Below are 22,027 nucleotides of genomic sequence, written 5' to 3' on the forward strand. Positions count from 1 at the left end.
GATATCATAAAACACAGACTCTGAGGTGTTAAAATCCAAATATGGCAGTCCCACTGTCACTGACAGTGAGAATCAAACACTACAGGAACAACAGCACATCTGTTCCATTTTAAATCTCTTGTTGTCCTCACAATTTCATCTCTAAGTATTCTGGGGAAATCTAGTTAAGTTGGGTCTTGTACCAAGCTCTCTTCATTTTCCCCCCTCTGTTATATTTTGTAATTTTGTGAGGCAGTACTGTCATTATACTTTGTGTATCTCTTTTGGACAAGGAATTTAAGTGTTTTTCTGTTTTCTAATGTTTTGCAGTTTTAGAAATTCCTTAAGCATCAGTGAATGATACCCTTTAGAATCTTCAGCAGGGATAGGGAAACTATAGCCATGAGGCCACATGTGGCCCTCTAGGTCCTCAAGTGCAGTCCTTTGACTAAATCCAAACTTCACAAAATAAGTCCCCTTAATAAAAGAATTTATTCCATCAAATGTAGACTCAGTCAAAAGGCTGCACCCAAGGACCTAGAAGGCCACATGTGGTCTCAAGGCCAAAGGTTCCCCACCAGTGGTCTAGGGTTTGAGAATGAAAAATTGTGGTATGTGGTAATGTTGTGGTTTTATTTACACTTTTTTTTGGTTTCTCTGTGTCTACAATTTTGTATTTATCTAGGAAATGGTGATGATCAGTACTATTAACTTTAGCTATATCTATTTCTCATTTTTCAGAGTCAACCAATTATTTAAGCAGGTCATGTTACGGTCCCTGAATTTTACACAGTAACCTTTTCATTATTCTCCTTTCTTCCATTTTGTCATCATTTTTGACCTTTACTCTAGCTAGTTAACTCACATCTCAGAGGTATCCTCTGCCCCTACAGCCCCTCCCTCCTAGAACTTGTGTGTAAAGAGGGTGCCCAGGCTGGTCATCCCTTCCTTTCCCACCAGGCCCTGTTCTGGGCATCTTCTCCTTCCCTGCTCCTTTTAGCTTCCTTGTCTGCATTTTATTCCCATTAAAATGTCAACTCCTTGAGGAGAGGGGCTGTTATCCTTTTAGCTTGTATTTGTATTCTCATAAGCATTTAATAAAAGCTTGACTGTCTGATCTGAATGCAAACAGCCAATTTAGATCTGACACCAAAGTCAGTAATCAGATATTTCCTACCTGATGAGAAATGCCAATTGATTTTCTGCAAAGGGACTTGCTAAATGTAATATTCTCCAACTCTCTCCTTGAATACGTATTGTAGTTATGTAGTTCCTCCGGAAGTATATATCACATCATAGGTCTTTGGACAAAGAGTACCAACAGTGGAATTAATGTTTACAGACAACCTAACAGGAGTTAATAACACTCATGACTTCTTCTAACATTCCTCCACAATCCCAGCAGAAACACGAGGAGTCTGCTGGCTGTTTGAGGTTATACTTTGTTCTATATTTAAAAAATTCATTGCCTAGTGGCCAACCTGTTGGGACTGGACCCTCAATCTTTAGCTAAGATGCACTTGGTCAAATAAGTGTAGTCTGGAGCCAGGACCAGACTCAGTCTTTTTTCCTGGGTTGTGTCCCATTGGTGTAGCTGTGATAACAAAGGGTCACAACAGGTTGATATCATACATAGTAGGGCTGGTGTGGAGGACAATAATCATAGTTTGTATTCGTATAATCCATCAATGAAGCAAGAAGCAATATTAAGTGGCCGATGTACTCAGCACCTGCTAAGAATACAAATGCATACCTAAAACAATCCAGGCTCTCAAGGAGGTAACATTCTATGGAATATATGCCTTATGAATATAAAGTACTTTTGCATTCACCATGTCAAGAGAATGATTTGGAGTCAGGAGTCCTGGGTCCAAGGCTGACTCTTGACACTTACTAGCTGAGTGACCCTAGGCAAGTCATCCGTCTTGTTTCAATGCCAATTTCTGTAGGTATAAAATAGAGATAAAAATACCTGCACTCAATCACTTACAGGAATGCTGTGTGCAAAGAGCTGTGTGCCTAATAAAACCTTACACAAATGAAGGATTATTATTTATTTTGTTCACATAACCACATTATGGTCAGTGGTTCAGGGTGTTTGTTATAGGCTTTGGTGGGGAGCGCGGGGTGGGGGAGCGGGGGGGGCTTACCAGCAAATGAGACTGAGCAAGGAGAGCCATGGGAGATTTCAGTGCAGAGGAGCAAGGTTTTCTTGCAGAGGAGATTCAGGAACTCTTGGAAGGGAATTGTAGCCAAGAGGTCAGACGAGGAATGATCAGATGATTGACAATTCTGTTCCTGAGCAGGATTTCTATACTCTATGAGTCATGGCTCTCAGGCTGTTTTTATAGGTCAGCATCAGCCCCAGTCTATCTGTACCTCTGTCATTCCCAACCATACATGTTAGTATCGTGGCCTGGCAATTATTATCCCTCCATCATAGTTAAGAAACACAATCTGAGGGAAGCAATGCAGTCCAGCTAGGCCATGGAGTTAAGAAAATCTGGAGTTGGGTCAGGAGTTCTTACCTTCTGACTACAGGCCAGCAGTACTTCAGCTATCCCAGGCGGCCCACTTAGAGGCATCAGAGCATGTATTACGATGCATTGGTCAAACACAGTAAATATGGGGGAGGGGAAGAAAAGGAGAGAAATTTGGTTCATTGTCTCTTCAATCTGTGCATTATACCATGCACATTATGGCAGTGGAGTTCTTAGAGGAAAGAGTAGGAGGGAGTCTGAGGTAGAATGAGAATCAATTATGGTGAAAACTGCTGTTAACAAAATGGGAGGTAACTGGTAGAGGATTTACTCAATTTGCAGTTATGAAATAGGATGACTCTGAGAGAAAGGAACTCTTAAAAGTACTGGAGAGCATCCAATACTGGGGGCTCATACAGATCAAAATTCATTTTATATTTTAACAATCACTATATTATATATCTGTAAGAGGAGAAGACTAACAGAGCCTTTTTTTATTAAAAATGTTCATATAAGATTGTTAGTCTTGGGGGACTCACTTTTTAAGTGTGGAAGACTCAACAATATGACATACATAAAGACTTTTGAAATCTAATTAATCTCTTGACATTTGACTAAAAGTCAAAGCAATGGACCGCTAGATGAACACGACACCTCACCCGTGAAGGTTGACTATTACCTTTCTTTCATGATCCGCAAATGAACGATTAAGCTCCTTCTGCAAAGTTTTATTGCTACTCTTCTCGTTTTAATAACTAACCTCAATTTAAATATTCCAGTATTTCCTTAATATGGTGGGGGAAGGACTGTAGTAATCCCTACCAGACATCATTCGTTGTTTTTCCTCTAAAATAGAGAATATAAAAGAGGCTTTGGGTGATTTTGGGCTGCACAGATTTAACTACTTAAGGAAAAAAAAGGAATCCAGATGTTAGCTGTCTATCTCCCTAGGTTGTACAACCTGCCTGCTTCTTCATTTCCATCTTTAGATCCTGAGTGTCAGCAGTCTAGACATAAGGGAATAAAAGTGAATGCATGTTTCAACATGTTGTGGAAGTACTTTCAGAGAAAACAATCTACATCCGAACAGCTTTCTTCCACTACATTAACTTTTCTCCATGGCTCCAATTCTGGTGATTGCAGGGTATTCACACACTCTGGCAAATACAAAAGAAACCAAAAGCAAAAACACAGAATCTTAGAGTCGGATGGGACCTGAGAAATGACTAGTTCAAACTCTCTTCTGCAACATTACTAAAGGGTGGTCTATTTGGTGGGGATATTAGTCTATCTTGCATTCTCAAGGATAGCGTCAATGTCATTTCCATGTCTGCATCTTCGATATCTAATGTAATGTTTTGTACATAGTGGACACGTAACAAATGTTTGTTGAATTTGAATCTTATTGTGAAAAGAATGACAAGATGAATAAATAAAAGTATATTATCCTCATTGTGGAGAAGGAATTCTGCTTAAACACTAAGAGTAATGGGAATAGTCTGTTTTATTGTTTCCTATCTTGGTATAGGGGCACTAGGTTGTATAATGGATAGAGCGCTGGGCCTGGAGTCAGGAAGACTCCTTTTTCTGAGTTTAAATCTGGCCCTGTGTGGGCAAGTCATATAACCCTGTCTCAATTTCCTCATCTGTAAAATGAGCTGGAGAAGGAAATGGCAAACCATTTATTCCAGTATCTTTGCTGAGAAAATCTCAAATAGGGTCATGAAGAGTCAGACATGACTGAAAAACGATTGAACAACTTGTAAGGAAGAGATTGTGGGATTTAGCTTTTTGTATCCTATCTCTTTTTCATTTTGTTGGATTTGTTTAATCCATTTAAAGAGATGAGTTAGGTTTGTACTTTCCTCCTTTTGTCTGTTATACATTTTTTCAAAATAAGAGTTTTTCCCCTTCGTCCCCTGGAATCATAGTAGTACTTCTCTTCAGTTATTTTACTTTAATCTATCTTGAGGCAGTCCTAGTCCCACTGGCTTTTTTCCCTTCACCCTCATGCTTTGTTCTTACCCCTTCTTCCTGTTTTATACTTTTGCTTATTCTTTTTTTCCTCTTCTCCTCACCCCTTTCTTGGTTAAGTAGCCAAGTAGAATCCCCTTTCCAATTCTCCTTTTTTTTTTTGGTTTTAAAATGTTCATTTCCTGTGTCTTCTTTCTCTCATTCTCTTCATTATCTGTATTCACCTTCTGTCTATTGTAGACTTTTCTTTTTTGGCTAATGGTCCATAAGATTATTTAACCCTTCTTTAAACCTTGCATTCCTCATGGAATTTTCCTCCAAACACTTTTTTTTGTTACTTAAATTTTGCCGGAAGGCCCCTTTTTTTGGTTGTACTTCACACCAATTCTGCTGATAAAAGAGGACACTGTCCTACGGAGAAAATTTAGCTGTGCTCCTGATTATATTACTCATTATTTAACTGTACTCTCCACATTGTTATTTTTTTCCTATGTGCCTTGAAATCTCTTCCCTGGGTCTATGTCCCACTCTTCTGGGGAACAGTTGCCCCCAGGAGCTCTACTGAGTGGTTTCCCTAAGTGACAAATCCCTCAACATCATACCTATTGTATGGTTCCAGTCTCTTTTCCCATAGGAGCATTCATCAGTGGGGCTCCCTCTCAACACTGAAACAAGGTTTCCTCCCTTTCTTTCCCCCTCTTTTCAGTTTCTGCTTTGGCATCCTTATCCATCCTCCTGTGGTCTTTCTTCTTCCAGACAGACTACAGCAGTTATTTCTCACCTGTCTAGTATTTTACTTTACTAGAGTACATCCCATATTCCCTCTATCTTCCTCCTGTTCCCTGCTTCTCCTGAGCCTCCTCCCCCTGCCCCTAGTTCCACAGAAGAACACTAGATCACCTCTAGGCAGGCTGTGGTGTTTTGTACATGACGTTTCAGGCCCGTTTTCTTCACCACCACATCTGATTAACAATATTTATTTATGAATACTTCTTTTACCCTTACCTCCTCATGTATGTTGAGGAAGAAATCTCTGGATAGTATCACAGTTGTTCTTTTGTTGCTGTCTGTCCTTATTTATCATTTGTATATTTCTGTTATTTCAGGTGTTTGAGAAGGAAATACTTTCTTCAGGCATGTCTGATTTTAAACACCTATTGAATTGAAAGTTCACGGTTTTTTCATTCGATTGGGCTCAGATTTTCAGGGCAGTTCACCTTGGATTGTATCTTAAGTTCCTTTGCTCTTAGAAACATATTCCATTTTCTCTTGCAGTTTCTAGTGGATACAGAATAGTCTTGTGGTATTTAAATTTCCTTTCCTCTGTATCCAAAGTTCCTTCTCTTGGCTGCATATAGAATCTGTTGTTTCTCAGTGGAATTGCTTTGAGCACAGTCTCTGCTGGAGGTGAGCTATGAATACTTTCAGTTAGCACTTTGTTTTCTGTGTCCAAAGGTACTAGGCAGTTTTCTTTTATTATTTCTTTAATGATGGCATTCAGATTGCATTCAGATTCATCAGGGAGACTATAATTCTTAAGTTATCTTTACAGTTCTGGCTTCAAGGTCAATGTTAGCCTCCATGGAGTTCAAGTTTTCTTACAATGTTATTGATTTTTGTTTCTCTATTCAATTCATTTCCATGTATTTTCAATTCCAATTTGTTATTCTTTCCTTTTATTTCTTTGGAGAGACTTCTCATTGTGAATTCAAGTTTTTCCCATTCTGCCAATTATTTCTACTTTGCAGGCCATAAATTTTGCTTTCATAATTCTATTTCTCTTTTAAACCATTTGGGAACATGCAATTGTGGTTCCATGCTTTCCTGGCAATCTATAGGTTCATCAGCCTCATTAGGTATTGATTCATTTTTCGTTGTCTTAACAATACTTATCCATAGACGCCTGGACTCTTTTCTCTGATCTGCAGGCCAGATTTCTTTTTGCTATTATTATGTTCCCTGTTTGTTTATCTGCTTATATTCAAGGCCTTTAATTGAATCTTCTTTCTGAGATCTCTGGTAATTATAGTGTTTTTTTCTTTATTTTTCCTTATTGCTCACTTTATGATTCTCTCACATCCAATGGTGTTTTCCTTGGAGGTTGAATCTTAAAGAACTTTAGTCACCTCCCACAATGTAAAATTCATGGTTCACCAGACTCAGTTTTTGCCCAAAGTGACTTCTTGGGGGACAGATCTGACTCCAGATGGATCTGAGGCTCTATCTGCCAGGCTTAGTAGAGTACTATGGTCACCATTTCCCTCTGCTCCTTCCCTATGTTGCTGAGTTCTGTGGCAACAGAGAACTGTCATGCTGATATCTGAGCTTGAGCATATTTCTGCTGGTATTTTTTGGGGGGGAATGGATGTTGGGGTGTATAGCTGTAATTTTTTTTACAAGTTTGTGTGTCAGCTTATGTATTCCTGTTGATTTGGGGAACGGGGTTCTAAGAGACTGCATTAGAAGTCAGGCATTCTTTTCTGTCATCAATTCATTTGACTTTTACTTCGGATGGGTTCTTGGTATCCTAGATCATAGGGACAGCTGAAAGTGGCTTATTTCTTGAATATAATTGCTATTTCAGAGATGTTTAAGAGATTCTCAGGATCTCTCTAGTGCTCTAACTTGTTTCTTATGTGACCTGGAAGTGACTAAAGAAACTGCCTTCAGAAGGGTGGGGGATGGGGATGATTAGGGAAGGATTCATGAAGGAAGTACACTAGAGTTGGACCTTGAAGGTAGAGAAGGATTTCAGAAGTCAACAATAAAGAGGAAATTCATTCCAGGGAAGAGAAAAATCACCCTATGAATTTATGAAAGTAGGAAAGGGAAGGACTAGATGGGGGAATAGTTAATAACAGTTAAGTTTGTATGGAATGTAGAGTGTACAATGTGAAGTACAATCAATAAGGCTGGGAAAAAGATATTGGAGCCAAACTGCAGAGTACAAAAGAATATATATTTTCTTGCAAGCATATTCATGATGTTAGCTCATTGTGGAGTCTGTGGTTAATCAAAGGTTAGAGATCTTTTTGACATGAACCTCATTGAATATGAACTTTTCTCCTCATCTTATTATTACATAAGCCCAATGAATCTCCCCTTCATTTCCTTGCCCCAGAATGAGAGAGAGAGAGAGAGAGAGAGAGAGAGAGAGAGAGAGAGAGAGAATTTGTATTCAGGTACAAGTCAGATTACATAATGTCAGGTACCCCTTCTATGGCTGAAATTATGTGGCACAATACAGTTAGGGAGTGCTAGATTGATTTGTAGGTACACAGATGAGTAACTGGAAGGGACCCCAGAGACCATTTAGTCCAGTTCTTAACTTGAGGTCTATGAACTTTTTAAAAAAAATCTAGATTTTGATAACTATTTCAATATAATTAGTTTTCTTTGTATATACTATGTATTTTAATCTATGCCTTTTTAAAGCATTATTCTGAGAAAGAGATCATAGGCTTCATAAGATTGTCAAAGGGGTCTATGACTCAAAAAAAGGGTTGAGAATTCCTAATCTCCTCCAATTATATCTCATTTTACATATGAGGGAATGAGGGACCTGCCCAAACTCATATAATAAGTGACACTGCCAGGATCTGAAGTGAAGTCTTTTGACTCTCAATCCCTTGCTTTCCCCACTACAACATGCTGCTCTTTGGATTTTTTTTCCTGAAGGACTCCATCTCCTGCTTCCTAATGGCAGCACATGGGGGCATCACCAGTTTCCCTGCAAGGCTCTGATCAGTGCAAGAAAAGTGAAGCAATTGCAGCATCTTCCACCTGAGCCTCTAAAGTCTTCAGTTTCATGATCTTTGGGGGTGAAGCAGATGATTGTTAGGATATCCATTTCACAAGCTGGTAGGTCTTCACCACATGAAACCTGCCAGATGTTGGTGGCATTAAGTGCTGTCGAGTCACTGAGTCACCTAAGTATGCAGTGGTTAATGTGACCACAAGAGAAGCAACAGAAATAAATCAAGTAATCAACTTGAATTTATGGTGACATAAAATTCAATAAATGACATTCTTTGCTGATGCCACAGGATATTTCTTCAAAGATAAAAGAGTCATCTTTTTGAAAGAAATATATTGGAAAATTGCTTAAATTAATCACTTTTGTCCTCAATTCATGCATAGCACTGGGTTGTTTTTTTGTTTGTTTGTTTGTTTTGGATAATAGGGGAAAGAGGAGGAAGGGAAGAAGAAAGAGAATGCAAAGATAGGAGTAAAAGAAACAACTTGAAAAGAACTGACTTATTCCATCTCACCCTGTATGGCAGTAACAATCTCTGAAACTTTAAACCAATGAAGACTGCAAAATCCAGCTACCATATCATTATCTTAATGAGTAACTCCATATGAAAGTGCAGACAGGTCTATGCTACATTTTTTCTCAGATGTCTTATTTTGACTGTGTTGCTCAAGGCTTCAGTTTGTTCTTTGAATAGGCAAGCAGGATACTATGGACATATTTTATAACAATTACGGCCGAGTCGATAATCACTATCAATTTCCATTTTCATTGCATGTTGATTCAAGTTCAAAAACTTTGAGTTGAAATGATTTCCTGCCCCTCCCATTTAAATAATCTTCAGAAGCATGCAGAAGAATAAATATTGCAATTGAATTATACAGTACCTTGCTAATATTTAATTGATTTGAGAGGAAACAACTTCAACTACTGAATAAAATCAAGAGCTTTTAAAAAATATGACTCGAATCCTATCATTTTAAATTGGTCACCAGAGTATATGTGTCAAATTTGTAAGTGTTCCTTTAAATTTCTTTAATTGTCCCTTTTATATGAACATTTGGGATCATACTTCAACAACTGTTCCTCCAAAAAAAGGACTTTGATATTATTAAATACATAAAAGTAGAAAATATGCCTGTGCCATCTTGGGACATGTAGAATAATCAGCCCTTGAAGGAATAAAAGAACCTCACCAAATCCTGGCCCCAGGCACCAGTTCTACTCTAGAATAAATCTTTACCTAAAGATAAACACCCCAAAGTAGATAAAATGAAATTACATTGAGAGGTTGGAAAAGGTGTCTAGAAAACGTGAGAGGGTTCTGGTGGCCCTAAGTTGAAACAGGTCAGTTTTCATTAGCCACAAAGACCTGGATCTCTCACGCCTTTCGCTCTCCCATGGGCTCTTGAAATCAGAGTCGGCAGTCACAATGACAAGTGCCCTTTCTTTCTTTCCTTTCTTTAAGATTAGCTTTTTATCTCTCCTCCCAGACTTGGTCCTCTCAACAGTGACCTGGACCTCTGTGACTGGTGAACTGGATTACTACAATGCATTTTGCCTCATTAACTTTGGAAACTCATGCTCCATATATAGTCTTGTGAACTTTGGAGTCTTTGTGGAAAGAAGCACCAAATGTCTACACTGGTAGTCTGCTTTAGCATCCTCTTTTCTCCTAGTGGTCATGGAAGGGTGAACTTTAACCTGTAAAGTCTTCGGTGGGTTTTAGGATCTATTTAATTTAAATCTATTCAATTTCCTATTCTCTCTTAAGTTGGAAGATAGATCATGTGAGGTCTTTCCTATTCCTGGCTATCCATTTAGATTTCTTGAGATACAAGAAGATTTCATTTCAAAAAACTATGTTAGACACTGGGACTATAAAGAATAAATGCCTTAAAAGAGTTTGTAATTTAGAAGGGGGAAAAGATTTGCAGCAAAGCACCTGCAATACAAGTGAGAACACGTGTAGGATCTGGCATGAGAGATTCAAGGTGGAAGGTCAACTTCTAAACAGTTAGCTCAAGAAGAAATCATGGAGGAAGTGGTATCCATAGTAGCTGGTACCTGAAGGATTTCAATTGATAGAAGTAGTGAGCTAGAAATGGAAGAGACTGGGGACAGTTGGAATGGAGAAGAGGGGCCATCCTGGATTTGTGGGACACTCTGGGCAGTGCTCAGGAAAGGCCCCAATTTACTGGCCCAATGTCCTCACAAGAGGTGTGCTTGCTGTGTTTTCAAGGCCTTTGTTAAGGTCCTTCCTTTGGTACAAGATGTTCTAAAAAGTGCCAACTGTAACATCACCTCAATGAAATTCTTTAAGACCTGCTGGATCAGAAATTACCTAAGGACGAGGATTATGCCCACAAGTAACTAAATTATCCCTAGGAATAATAAAAAGGAAAAATGACATTCCATAATCTCACTCACCAAACTGTTCATTAGAAAGGTAAACAATAAGTAAAATGAGCAGCCAACGAAAACAAGAGAAGAGAAGAGATAAAATGTCCATAAACTATAATGGAGAGCGCACTAAATGAAATCAAGGCAGAATTACAGAATTATAGATTTAGGACTAGAAGGGAAATTAGAAGCCATTTAGCCCAAGTCCCTCATTTAAAGATGGGGCAACTGAGGCCCATAAAACTTACAGAGGATTTAAAGGAAAAGCATTATCCAAAGTCAAAAGATTACATTATTATATTTTTAAATGAGAAATAAGCCTTTTTTATTGACCCTCACCATAAATTGATTAAATACCATTTTAGACTGTTAATTGACTGGGCTTTTAGAGTCTGCTCTGATTCTTCCAACCCTTAAAAGGGTTATTTTAAAGTATCTTCAAAGATTTTGCTCTGTAAAATATTCTCCAAATAAATTTAGACCATAGATCTGAATTCTGTGTAGCCATGGAAGGCTTAAGTAGGTCCTCCGGGTACAAATTACAAGGAGGCAGGTTTTCATTTAATATGAGATTTGCCTTTGCTAATACTTAGAGTCATCTAAAAACTAAACAGAGAAGTTTTGATTGGAGGTTGGAATGACCATCAACTAGGGATGCTACAAAGGAATTCCTAACTTGAATGAAAAGCTGGATGATGATCTCTAAGGTGCATTTATTTTACAAGGCTTTTTTCCTTAGAATTGTTTCAGTTTCTACTGGTCCTATACTGTGAAAACATACATCAACTCTTAAGATTTTAAAGAAATACCAGATTTACATATATAAAGTTCCTGCTACCTCTTGACATATATTGCCATTTAATAGCATTATCCTGCAAACACCTTGACTTAAAAAAGTATATTACATAGACAATCGCCTGGGACTTAGTAAAGACTATTTGGAATTTTATTTTTAAGATACAAAGATTTTCTGAAAGCTGCTGAATGTATGTTACTGATCCATAAAGCCAAAGCATCTACCCAAGTGATTTTCCGGTCTCCTGGGTAAATACCGACTTAGGCAGTTTTGTAATAAAACCTCTTGAGAAATGGGAATTTCTTTTTAGAGACATCATGAGCTGTTGAGGATATACATAATTTCTTTAAATTCTTCTTTGGAACTGCTGTAGTTTATTGGATGATTGCAGTTTGCCAGGTAAATCCATCATTCATACTGTCATGCCAGTAATATAGAAACTTGTATTAATATCCATTATGTAAAGGTCAATGCATATACACTAGCCAGCAGCCAGTTTTTAAATGGTAATAATTCAGTTATTTTTTTAAACATATAAACAAAAGAAAAGGTTGTCTGATGTTATGAATTCTTTCCCTGATAAGAGTAAAAATGTTTGAAACCAAGAAAAATATGTGCTGAATTGAACTCAAAAACAGCTTCAGAGTAGAGGAGTTTCACAGTAATAAATGTATATGAGCATAACAGAAAGAGACAAAACACGCAGAATACTAAGAGCAGTTAGTTCTTAGCAGTTCACATATGAATCATGTGACATTTTGATCCCAAACTGGCTTTGATTCACTGGCTTATGGTTCTTTCCCATCATTTTCAGTTGCTGTGTGTGCTGGGAAAGCAAAGCTATTTTATGCTGAGGGAAACATGCTTATGGACAGTGCTCCAAAGTTTTGCTTATTGTGAGTCATGCCTTATCTCCATTAGGATGAATAAGTGAGAGTTGATTATGAAACTAACTTCTAAAACTGTTTTCAAATAAATGGGGGAAAAAAGCTTCAATGGAAGAATCACTTGAGTATTTTATAATATGGAATTTGAAACCAGAAAAGTTCCTAAACAAAACTCTCTCTTTGTATGAACTGAAACAACCACGTGAAATAATGAATGAATGAAAAGTATGCAGCACTTTCTAACATGGATGTCTTGGAAGACTTAGCTCAAACTACCTAATGAAAGTAAGATATTCAAAGGTAATTAAGCACTGAAAATCCTTCTAGCTTGGCAGTCCCAGTAAAAGTCTGGGTTTCTCTAGCATTCTGTTGGGAAATGAGTCTTATGCCCCTCTCCCAATGAGTCTGTGAGGAAGACTTGAATGAAGAATATTGAAACGTGTTCAGTCTTCTTTCAGACTCTTCTTCGTTCTCACTATTTATGAGTAAATATCAGTGTCTTTGGAAAGCAACTAATTAGACCTTGGTGAATGTGCTCTGATCCTTTGATCAGGCCTAAGTTCAGCTGAAGGAAATCTGTAAATGGAGAAGGGACCAGGAATAAAGTGATGCATATGACGAAAGTTGTAGAAAAGAAAGTAGTGAAAAGAATTAGAACTCTTCAGCCTGGAGGAGAAAAAGTTGAGAAACTGACTTAGTAAAACCCCATTCTTGACATTTACGAAGTATCTGTAGAAGAAGAACATGTCCAGCTTCTGCTCCTCTCCACAAATGAGAGCTCAGGAGGTATGAAAGTTAATGAGGAGAGCAGGAAAATAAAGCTGGACATGAAGCATACCTTATTAGGGAGCTAGTCAAATGTGGGTTCCTAGAGATGTTTAAAAGATCCAAAGATCTTTTGAGAAACTAGATTTTTTTGTAGGTATTTAACCTGATTTCTAGATAGAGTGAGGCCTAAAGACATGGTGGTAGATGCCTAGAGATGGACTCTACCTCCACAGACTAAGGACTGGTTTAGTTTAGCACAGGCAGGCTCATCCCAGACAGGGTGGACACGAGGTGGATCAGGGAGGGAAAGACAGACAGAGATGTGACATCCAAGAAGCCATGGAGTGAGAGGAAGGAGCAGGGCGGGACAAAGCTGGGAGGAGCACTGGCCAACTAGGGGGCCTATTGAGAAAAAGAAGCAGCAAACTTCATGACAGCTTCCTGTTTAACACTCACTAGGCCAGGAGCGATGCAACCTCCTATCTAACAAACTATTCTTGATATCTAGGGGCTAAATTCAGCTATGCTTTCTAAGTATCAGTGCCCTAGGACAAAAGCCACCCGCATCTTAAGCCTAATTATAGCTCAACAGTTAATGATTTTCAGTGCCAAGCTAATGTGCTTATTTTTAATCATTGCCTTTTAAATCAGAGCAATTCATGAAACTATTTATGAAAGTGCAGAAACGACTTGCGATCTATTGTAGAGGAAGGGGTACCCACACCACTGAAATGAATAAATGAAAAGTATTTATGTAATAGTGAGTTCTCTATTATAGCCATAAAAACATGAAATCTTAGCATCAGTGAAATGATGACTGTATTAAATGGTAGATATTAGTTTTGTAAACAAAACCTAACCAGCTCATTCCCAACAGCATTATAGTCAGAACTTGGCTCCAAGAAAACCCTTACCTTGTTCATAGAGCAGCTTCATATTCGACTCTTTGGAGGCCACCAAATTGTTGAGCAGGGCGATGACACTCTGCATGGTGTTCCCCAAAATGCTTCCCTGGTGTTCCTGCAACAAACATTCATTGCCGTCATAATAATACCCACAGACAGTCATGGCACTAATAAAGACAAATGAGCAAATGATCATCCCCAACGTCCTTCCGCAAGGTTTAATGATTATCTTTGGGAGCTTAATGAAGCAAATTCTCCTCAGAGCCTAAGACATTCCTTGGTAGTAAGTCAGCTGTTCTGGAAAGCCCATTAACTCATTTCAATGAACCAAACAGTAACCTCATGGTTCAAAAAAAAAATGTGCTGGGAAGATGACAAATGAGCCAGAAATAAGTGGATTCCAATATGTGACTGTAGGATGTTTAGATGATGGCACTTCAAATAGACCTCCAAAAAGAACAAAGACAAGGAACAATGGAAAATGAGCCTAATAAAGGACCATAGGCTAATGGATTGAAAATTGGAAGAGGATCTAGAAGTCCCTGAGTGCAGCCACTTATTTTATAGATGAGGAACTGAGGTCTTGGGAGATTCCATGACCTAGCCAAGGTGACACAGATAGTAAGCAGCAGAACCAGGATCTGAACCCATCTCCTTAGCAGCTCTTCTACTGAACCCTCCTGAGCATGAAGGGGGCAAAGAATGAGCAATCACTCAAAACTCCTTAACTTCTCTTTTGCCCAAAAGATCTATGCTTCCCTGGCCTGGGCACATGCTCCAGCAAAGCAGATTCTGTGCCTTAGGAAATGGTCTTGTGGGCTGCAATAGCATTATCAGTCAATCTCCTGGTAGCCCACCTTCTAATAAACAACAATAATAAATAGGCATTTCTGTAATGCTTTAAGGCTTGCCAAGTACTTTACACATGTAATCTCATTTGATCTTCACCACAGCGCCGTGAGGTGGGTGTTATTATTATTTCCATTTTATAGATAAGAAACTGGGATGAAGAGAGGTGAAGTATCTTGTCCAGGGTCTTCCTGGTTCCCCTACCTAACTTGGATGGCAGCCTCAGCTGAATCATATTGGTAGAACTGCTCTGCTGACCTGGTTCTCTAGAACCCAGGGAGTTCACCATCTTTCATGATAAATCACTGTAGTAGAACTTTAGTGGAGGGGTTCCTTATTACAGAGGCAGAAGCTTGGAAATGTAGTCTCCTCCTCTCATATTTGAATCAGTTTTCAGTGTATTCTGAAATTTAGCCTTACTTTCTAATAGGAAAGGCAATAAGATATGGACAATATGTCAGGAGATGTCCATTTGAGTTCTAGCTCGATGAGTTGTGTGTGAGAAAGACTTGGGATAAGTCACAATCTTTGGACCCTTTGTTTCCTCATTTGTAAAATGAGAGATTAAACATGATGATCTGCAAGGCCTTTCTGGCTCTAATATTCAATAGCATGATTTCTTAATGTCTTACTTCAGTAAAAACTATCCAAAAGAATTCATGTTCTAATCCCACCTGCTCAAATGACCACTGTGGATGGTTTCTTTCTCAAGAATTTTCATTGCATTAGCTTCTATTTATAAAATACATTAGATATAATTATTTTATAGTCTTGAAAAATATGCTACTATGAGTTACTGTGGTTATCACAGAACTATCAAGAAATTTTTATAGTTTTAATATCCTATTAAAGTTCAAATGATAATTATTTTTGTCCTAATGCTGTCATTCCAAATTGCTCTATTATGCCAACAGTTTTGTGACCTCCATGATGCAGGTATTTCCTCCAGTCCATGCTGATCACAATTCATCTATGCACAACCATCCCATGCAACTCTTGTCAACTCTTAGGGTCTATCCATCATGCAAGGAGCATTTCCCATGTACTCTAGATGTTGCATGAATACCAAGTATAATGCATACTATATATGACCAGCCCATCCTCTTTCTTTGTATTTGGTGAAATTCTTCTATAACACACCACTTGCACAATTCCTTGTCTTGTGTTGAACTCTGTTCCCATCCACTACCCACCTCTTCATTGTCTTTAGATGATTCTCAGCTTCAATTCTTTGAAAACTGTCATGTTTCACGATTTGCAGATATACAACATCACTAGAATGTTTTTTGGATTACACCTGTGATTTCTTTGATACAAAAAAAGGTCTAATGACAAAACTCCCCCTCATCAACTTACACTTCAGTCTTAGAGAATTATATAGGGACATTGAGAATTTAAGGTCACACAGACAATTGTGTGTGTGTGTTCGTCCTTTGTTGCCGAAGAAGACCATGCCATCAGAGAAATAATGATATGACTTGCACTTGACTTTTGTTTTGAGTGAGGGAGGGCTGTGCAGGTCACCAGCCTCACTTCTCCTCCAGAACCATCTGAATCCAGTGACCAGATATTCATCAGGATGACTGGAGATGACCCAAGATGAGGCAATTGGGGTTAAGTGACTTGCCCAAGGTCACACAGCTAGTGAGTGTCCAGTGTCTGAGGTGAGATTTGAACTCAGGTCCTCCTGACTCCTGCACTGGTGCTCTATCCACTGCATCACCTAGCTGCCCTACACAGATAATATATGTCAGAAGAAGTACTTGAACCCAGGTCTTCCTAACTCTGTGCTTAGCTTTCTATCAGTTATGTCTGTCAGAAGATACTAGTGTTAAAAGAAAAAGGCCTCCATTCCTTGGAGAAATGGAGTCATTAAAAGAACTTTGGATTTCCCAAAGGCCAGTCAGCTTCCCTTTTACTATTCAATTCTGAGCCCAGCAAATTATCTATTCACTGTAGTGTCTATTTAAAGTGTATACATATGTGTACACACACACAGAAAGAGAAAGCAGACAAAAAGGAAAGATGGATAGACAGACAGACAGACAGAATTTATAAATACTCCATTTAACTGCATATCATAGTTTGGACAATAGGCTTTGTTTATCTACTTGCTTTTCCTGTATGGATGAAAATCTTTTTGATTTGATCATACATATCCTTTAGGAGACTGCAATGTGACCAAGCCTGATGCAATCAGCACAATGTACTCCACAACCAAGAAGTTTTGGAAGATGTTATCATCTATTGAGAATGCCTTCTGTAAGTTTTGCTCTATATTGGATCTTCTGTATGACTTTAGCAAAAAGTTTTAGCAAGCACTTCTACATCTTTCATGCTAATAAAAGTAATCAATCAATGTTATTTGTGTCATTATATCTCTTGAAGAATTTCTTGCACAATTTTTACATAAAAACACCTTGCTATAAAAAAGCCTTTCAAGCAGTTTTCTCTTTACCAAATCAAACGAAAAGCACAGTGAGATCTTATATTCTCTACATGTTTCAGTTCATTATGTTATGATGAAGTGGTCTAGTATAGAATATCACTTGTAAAGTTGGTGTATTACCTTCCAATGTCCTCATAAAGAATGCTTTTGATGTATCTGGATTATTCTTATAAAATATCACATAGAGGGAAAGTAGGCATCAGAGCTGATACTTACTGATGTCTTCTGGGGGTTAGGGGGAGTGGCAACAGAGATATTAAAGTCTGAAAATTTTTACACAGCTTTAATACATCTTCCCCTCCTTCTAATACCCTATGAATTGATTTGTGAATGCCTTCACAGCTGCATCACATTTACCAAAAATCTCCTGTAACATGCTTGGTCTGGTTCAGTTGTTTTTCCATCTTTGATTTCTTTGGTACCATTAATACTTCCCCAAAAAGCTCATCTAATTTAGAAATACAGGGGGATAACATAGACAAATTAGGGGAGCATAGAAAAAAATTACCTGTCAATTCTAGAGATAAGGGAAGAGTTCCTGACCAAACAAGAGATAGAGAGGATAAGATGTAAAATAGACAATTTTGATTACATGAAATTAAAAAGGTTTTGCACAAGCAAAGCCAATGCATCCAAAATTAGAAGAAAAGGGGGAACCTGGGGAAAAAATTTACAGCAAATTGCTCTGACAAAGGTCTCATTTCTCAAGAGTATAAAGAACTGAGCCAAATTTGTAAGAGTAAGAGTCATTCCTCAATTGATAAATGGTCAAAGGATATGAACAGGTAGTTTTCAGATGAAGAAATCAAAGCCAGCAATAGTCATTGGGAAAAAATACTCTAAATCACTAATGATCAGGGAAATGAAAATTAAAACAACTCTGAGATACCACCTCCAACCCATCAGATTGGTCAATAAGAGAAAAGGAAAATAACAAATGCTGGAGAGGATGAAGGAAAAAGTAAACTAATGCACTGCTGGTTCAGCTGTGAACTGGTTTGACCACTCTGAAGAACAATTTGGAACTATGCCCAAAGAGCTATAAAACTGTACATACCGTTTGACCTACTACTAAGTGTGTATCCCAAAGAGAAAGAAGAAAAATGGAAAGACCAATATGTGCAAGAACATTTATAGCAGCTCTTTTTTGTGATGGCAAAAAAAAAAAAAAACAAAAACGGAAATTGAGAGGATGCCCATGATTTGGGGAATGTCTGAACAAGTTGTGTATGTGATTATGATGGAATACAATTGTGCTGTAAAGAAATTATCAAGTTGATGGTTTCAGAAAAACCTGGAAAAACCTTATATGAACTGACGCAAAGTGAACAAAACTGGAATAACATTGTATACAGTAACAGCAAGATTCTAATGGTGATCAACTGTGAAAGACTTGGCTACTGCTATCAATACAGTGTTGTACATCAATTCCAAAGAGAGAGAAATAACAAATTCTGAGTGCAGAATGGAGCATATTTTCATTCATTTTCTTTATTTTTCTTGTTTTTTTTTTTTAATTCACCACAAGGCTACATGACTTCAAATGTATGAGGAAAAGGTTCATCTAGTATTGCAACATGACAGTTCTGCTGTGCAATGATAAAAAGTTTTTTATAAACATCTTCACAGATCTTTCCCACATTTGGGGCCGGGGGAAGGGGATTGGGGCAGTTGTAAAGATTCCAGTTTCATCTTCAAATGCTTTTAGGCTAATTGCTTACTCAGGTACCTCTACAAGCTTTCTTGAAACTTCAATTTGTTTTTACTGTTGCTCTTTCTTTTATGAAGTGATACTGTTTATGGTCTTCCACAAACTAATTCACATTTTAAACTTGTGTTGCCTTGACTGCTATATCTTTCCCCTTGTCAAGGCAATCAAAGTCTTTTCTCATTCCTTACTCTTGAATAACATTTTCCAATATATTTTCACCACCTTCATTTGTTTCCATGTTTCCACTGATGTCACCAAGTAATAAAATATATGTTGATTTAATTTTAACATAGATTTTCTTTATCTTCTTATCCTTTACAATGAATGCTGGTGCCTAAGTTGTAATTATTTTCACAGTGTTTCTTCAAAAAAGATATTCATCATGAGTACTGACATACAAAATGATGTCTGGACAACACTTAGCATAGGTGTCTGGAACACAGTATGTGCTTAATAAATGCTTATTTATTTGACTTTGAACACACAACAAAGCCAGCTATACCAATTCCTTTATTTACCTCACCAAGGAGAACCTGCGGGTTTATCCTAGTATTTAGCCACCACTATCTTTGGTTATTATCAAGACTGAAGGGGGGCGGAGCCAAGATGGCGGAGTAGAAAGACGCACATACACATAACTCCGAACCCACAACCTATAGACCGGCTACAGGGAAGTAACTCACGGCGAATTCTGCACCCAGAGGCCACGGAACATTGGAGCGAGGGAGATTTCTGTTCCGGAGAGACCTGCAAACTTCTCGCAGGGGGTCCTTCGCCCTGCGGACTGGGTGCCAGGACTGGGAGCTGAGTGCAGCCCTGCCGTGGGTCGCGGCACCGAGAGGTACAGATCCGAGCAGGCTTCAGGGACAGGATCTCCAGCGGCCACACAAGTCCCTCCACCCACAGGTGACAGAGGTCGGTGAGAGAGTCTCTTTGGCGGGTCGAGAGGGGAGTGGGGTGCCCCCATAACTCAGGCCCCCCCGGGAGGTAGAAGCTGAGAGGCAGCTGCAGACAGGGGCTCCCCAAGGGGGCAGGAGCCTGGATCCATTGTGGAAGGTCTGTGCATAAACCCCCTGAGGGAACTGAGCCTGAGAGGTGGCCCTGCCCTGACCTCAGCACCTGAACTTAATTCTCACACTGAATAGCAGCCCTGCCCCTGCCAAAAGCCCTAAGGCTGGAAGCAGCATTTGAATCTCAGACCCCAAACACTGGCTGGGAGGATCAGGAGGCGAGGTGGGTGTGAGGAGAATATTCAGAGGTCAAGTCACTGGCTGGGAAAATGCCCAGAAAAGGGAAAAGAAATAAGACTATAGAAGGTTACTTTCTTGGTGAACAGGCATTTCCTCCCTTCCTTTATGATGAGGAAGAACAATGCTTACCATCAGGCAAAGACACAGAAATCAAGGCTTCTGTGTCCCAGCCCACCCAATGGGCTCAGGCCATGGAAGAGCTTAAAAAGAATTTTGAAAATCAAGTTAGAGAGGTAGAGGAAAAGCTGGGAAGAGAAATGAGAGACATGAAGTCAAAGCATGAACAGCAGATCAGCTCCCTGCTAAAGGAGACCCAGAAAAATGTTGAAGAAAATAACACCTTGAAAACTAGCCTAACTCAATTGGCAAAAGAGGTTCAAAAAGCCAATGAGGAGAAGAATGCTTTCAAAAGTAGAATTAGCCAGATGGAAAAGGAGATTCGAAAGCTCACTGAAGAAAATAGTTCTTTCAAAATTGGAATGGCACAGATGGAGGCTAAGGACTTTATGAGAAAGCAAGAAATCACAGAACAAAGTGAGAAGAATGGAAAAATGGAAGACAAGGTGAAATATCTCATTGGAAAAACAACTGACCTGGAAAATAGATCCAGGAGAGACAATTTAAAAATTATGGGACTACCTGAAAGCCATGATCAAAAGAAGAGCCTAGACATCATCTTTCATGAAATTATCAAGGAAAACTGCCCTGAGATTCTAGAACCAGAGGGCAAAATAAATATTCAAGGAATCCACAGAACACCGCATGAAAGAGATCCAAAAAGAGAAACTCCTAGGAACATTGTGGCCAAATTCCAGAGTTCCCAGGTCAAGGAGAAAATATTGCAAGCAGCTAGAAAGAAACAATTCAAGTATTGTGGAAATACAATCAGGATAACACAAGATCTAGCAGCCTCTACATTAAGGGATCGAAGGGCATGGAACAGGATATTCCAGAAGTCAAAGGAACTAGGACTAAAACCAAGAATCACCTACCCAGCAAAACTGAGTATAATACTTCAGGGGAAAAATTGGTCTTTCAATGAAATAGAGGACTTTCAAGCATTCTTGATGAAAAGACCAGAACTGAAAAGAAAATTTGACTTTCAAACACAAGAATGAAGAGAAGCATGAAAAGGTGAACAGCAAAGAGAAGTCATAAGGGACTTACTAAAGTTGAACTGTTTACATTCCTACATGGAAAGACAATATTTGTAACTCTTGAAACATTTCAGTATCTGGGTACTGGGTGGGATTACACACACACACATGCACACATGCACACATACATAGAGACAGAGTGCACAGAGTGAATTGAAGAGTATGGGATCATATCTTAAAAAAAAAATGAAATCAAGCAGTGAGAGAGAAATATATTGGGAGGAGAAAGGGAGAAATTGAATGGGGCAAATTATCTCTCATAAAAGAGGCAAGCAAAAGACTCATTAGTGGAGGGATAAAGAGGGGAGGTGAGAGAAAAACATGAAGTCTACTCTCATCACATTCCACTAAAGGAAAGAATAAAATGCACACTCATTTTGGTATGAAAACCTATCTCACAATACAGGAAAGTGGGGGATAAGGGGAAAAGCAGGGTGGGGGGGATGATAGAAGGGAGGGCATGGGGAGGAGGGAGCAATTTGAGATCGACACTCATGGGGAGGGACAGGATCAAAAGAGAATAGAAGTAATGGGGGACAGGATAGGATGGAGGGAAATATAGTTAGTCTTATACAACACAACTATTATGGAAGTCATTTGCAAAACTACACAGATTTGGCCTATATTGAATTGCTTGCCTTCCAGAGGGAAGGGGTGGGGAGGGA

At 38.7% G+C, this 22,027-nt stretch overlaps 1 protein-coding gene across 12 annotated transcripts in view; it reads right to left on the bottom strand.

Annotated features, from left to right (window-relative positions):
* ULK4 (unc-51 like kinase 4) overlaps positions 1-22,027 on the bottom strand; it is a 674,194-nt gene that overhangs the window by 253,068 nt on the left and 399,099 nt on the right. For all 12 annotated transcript variants that reach the window (XM_072651430.1, XM_072651427.1, XM_072651429.1 and 9 more), the window contains one exon: positions 13,956-14,061. In XM_072651430.1, coding sequence (XP_072507531.1) covers positions 13,956-14,061 — 106 coding nt within the window. The remainder of the gene's footprint in view (positions 1-13,955; positions 14,062-22,027) is intronic.

The sequence above is a fragment of the Notamacropus eugenii genome, chromosome 3 (genome assembly GCF_028372415.1).
Source record: "Notamacropus eugenii isolate mMacEug1 chromosome 3, mMacEug1.pri_v2, whole genome shotgun sequence".
Lineage (NCBI taxonomy): Eukaryota > Metazoa > Chordata > Mammalia > Diprotodontia > Macropodidae > Notamacropus > Notamacropus eugenii.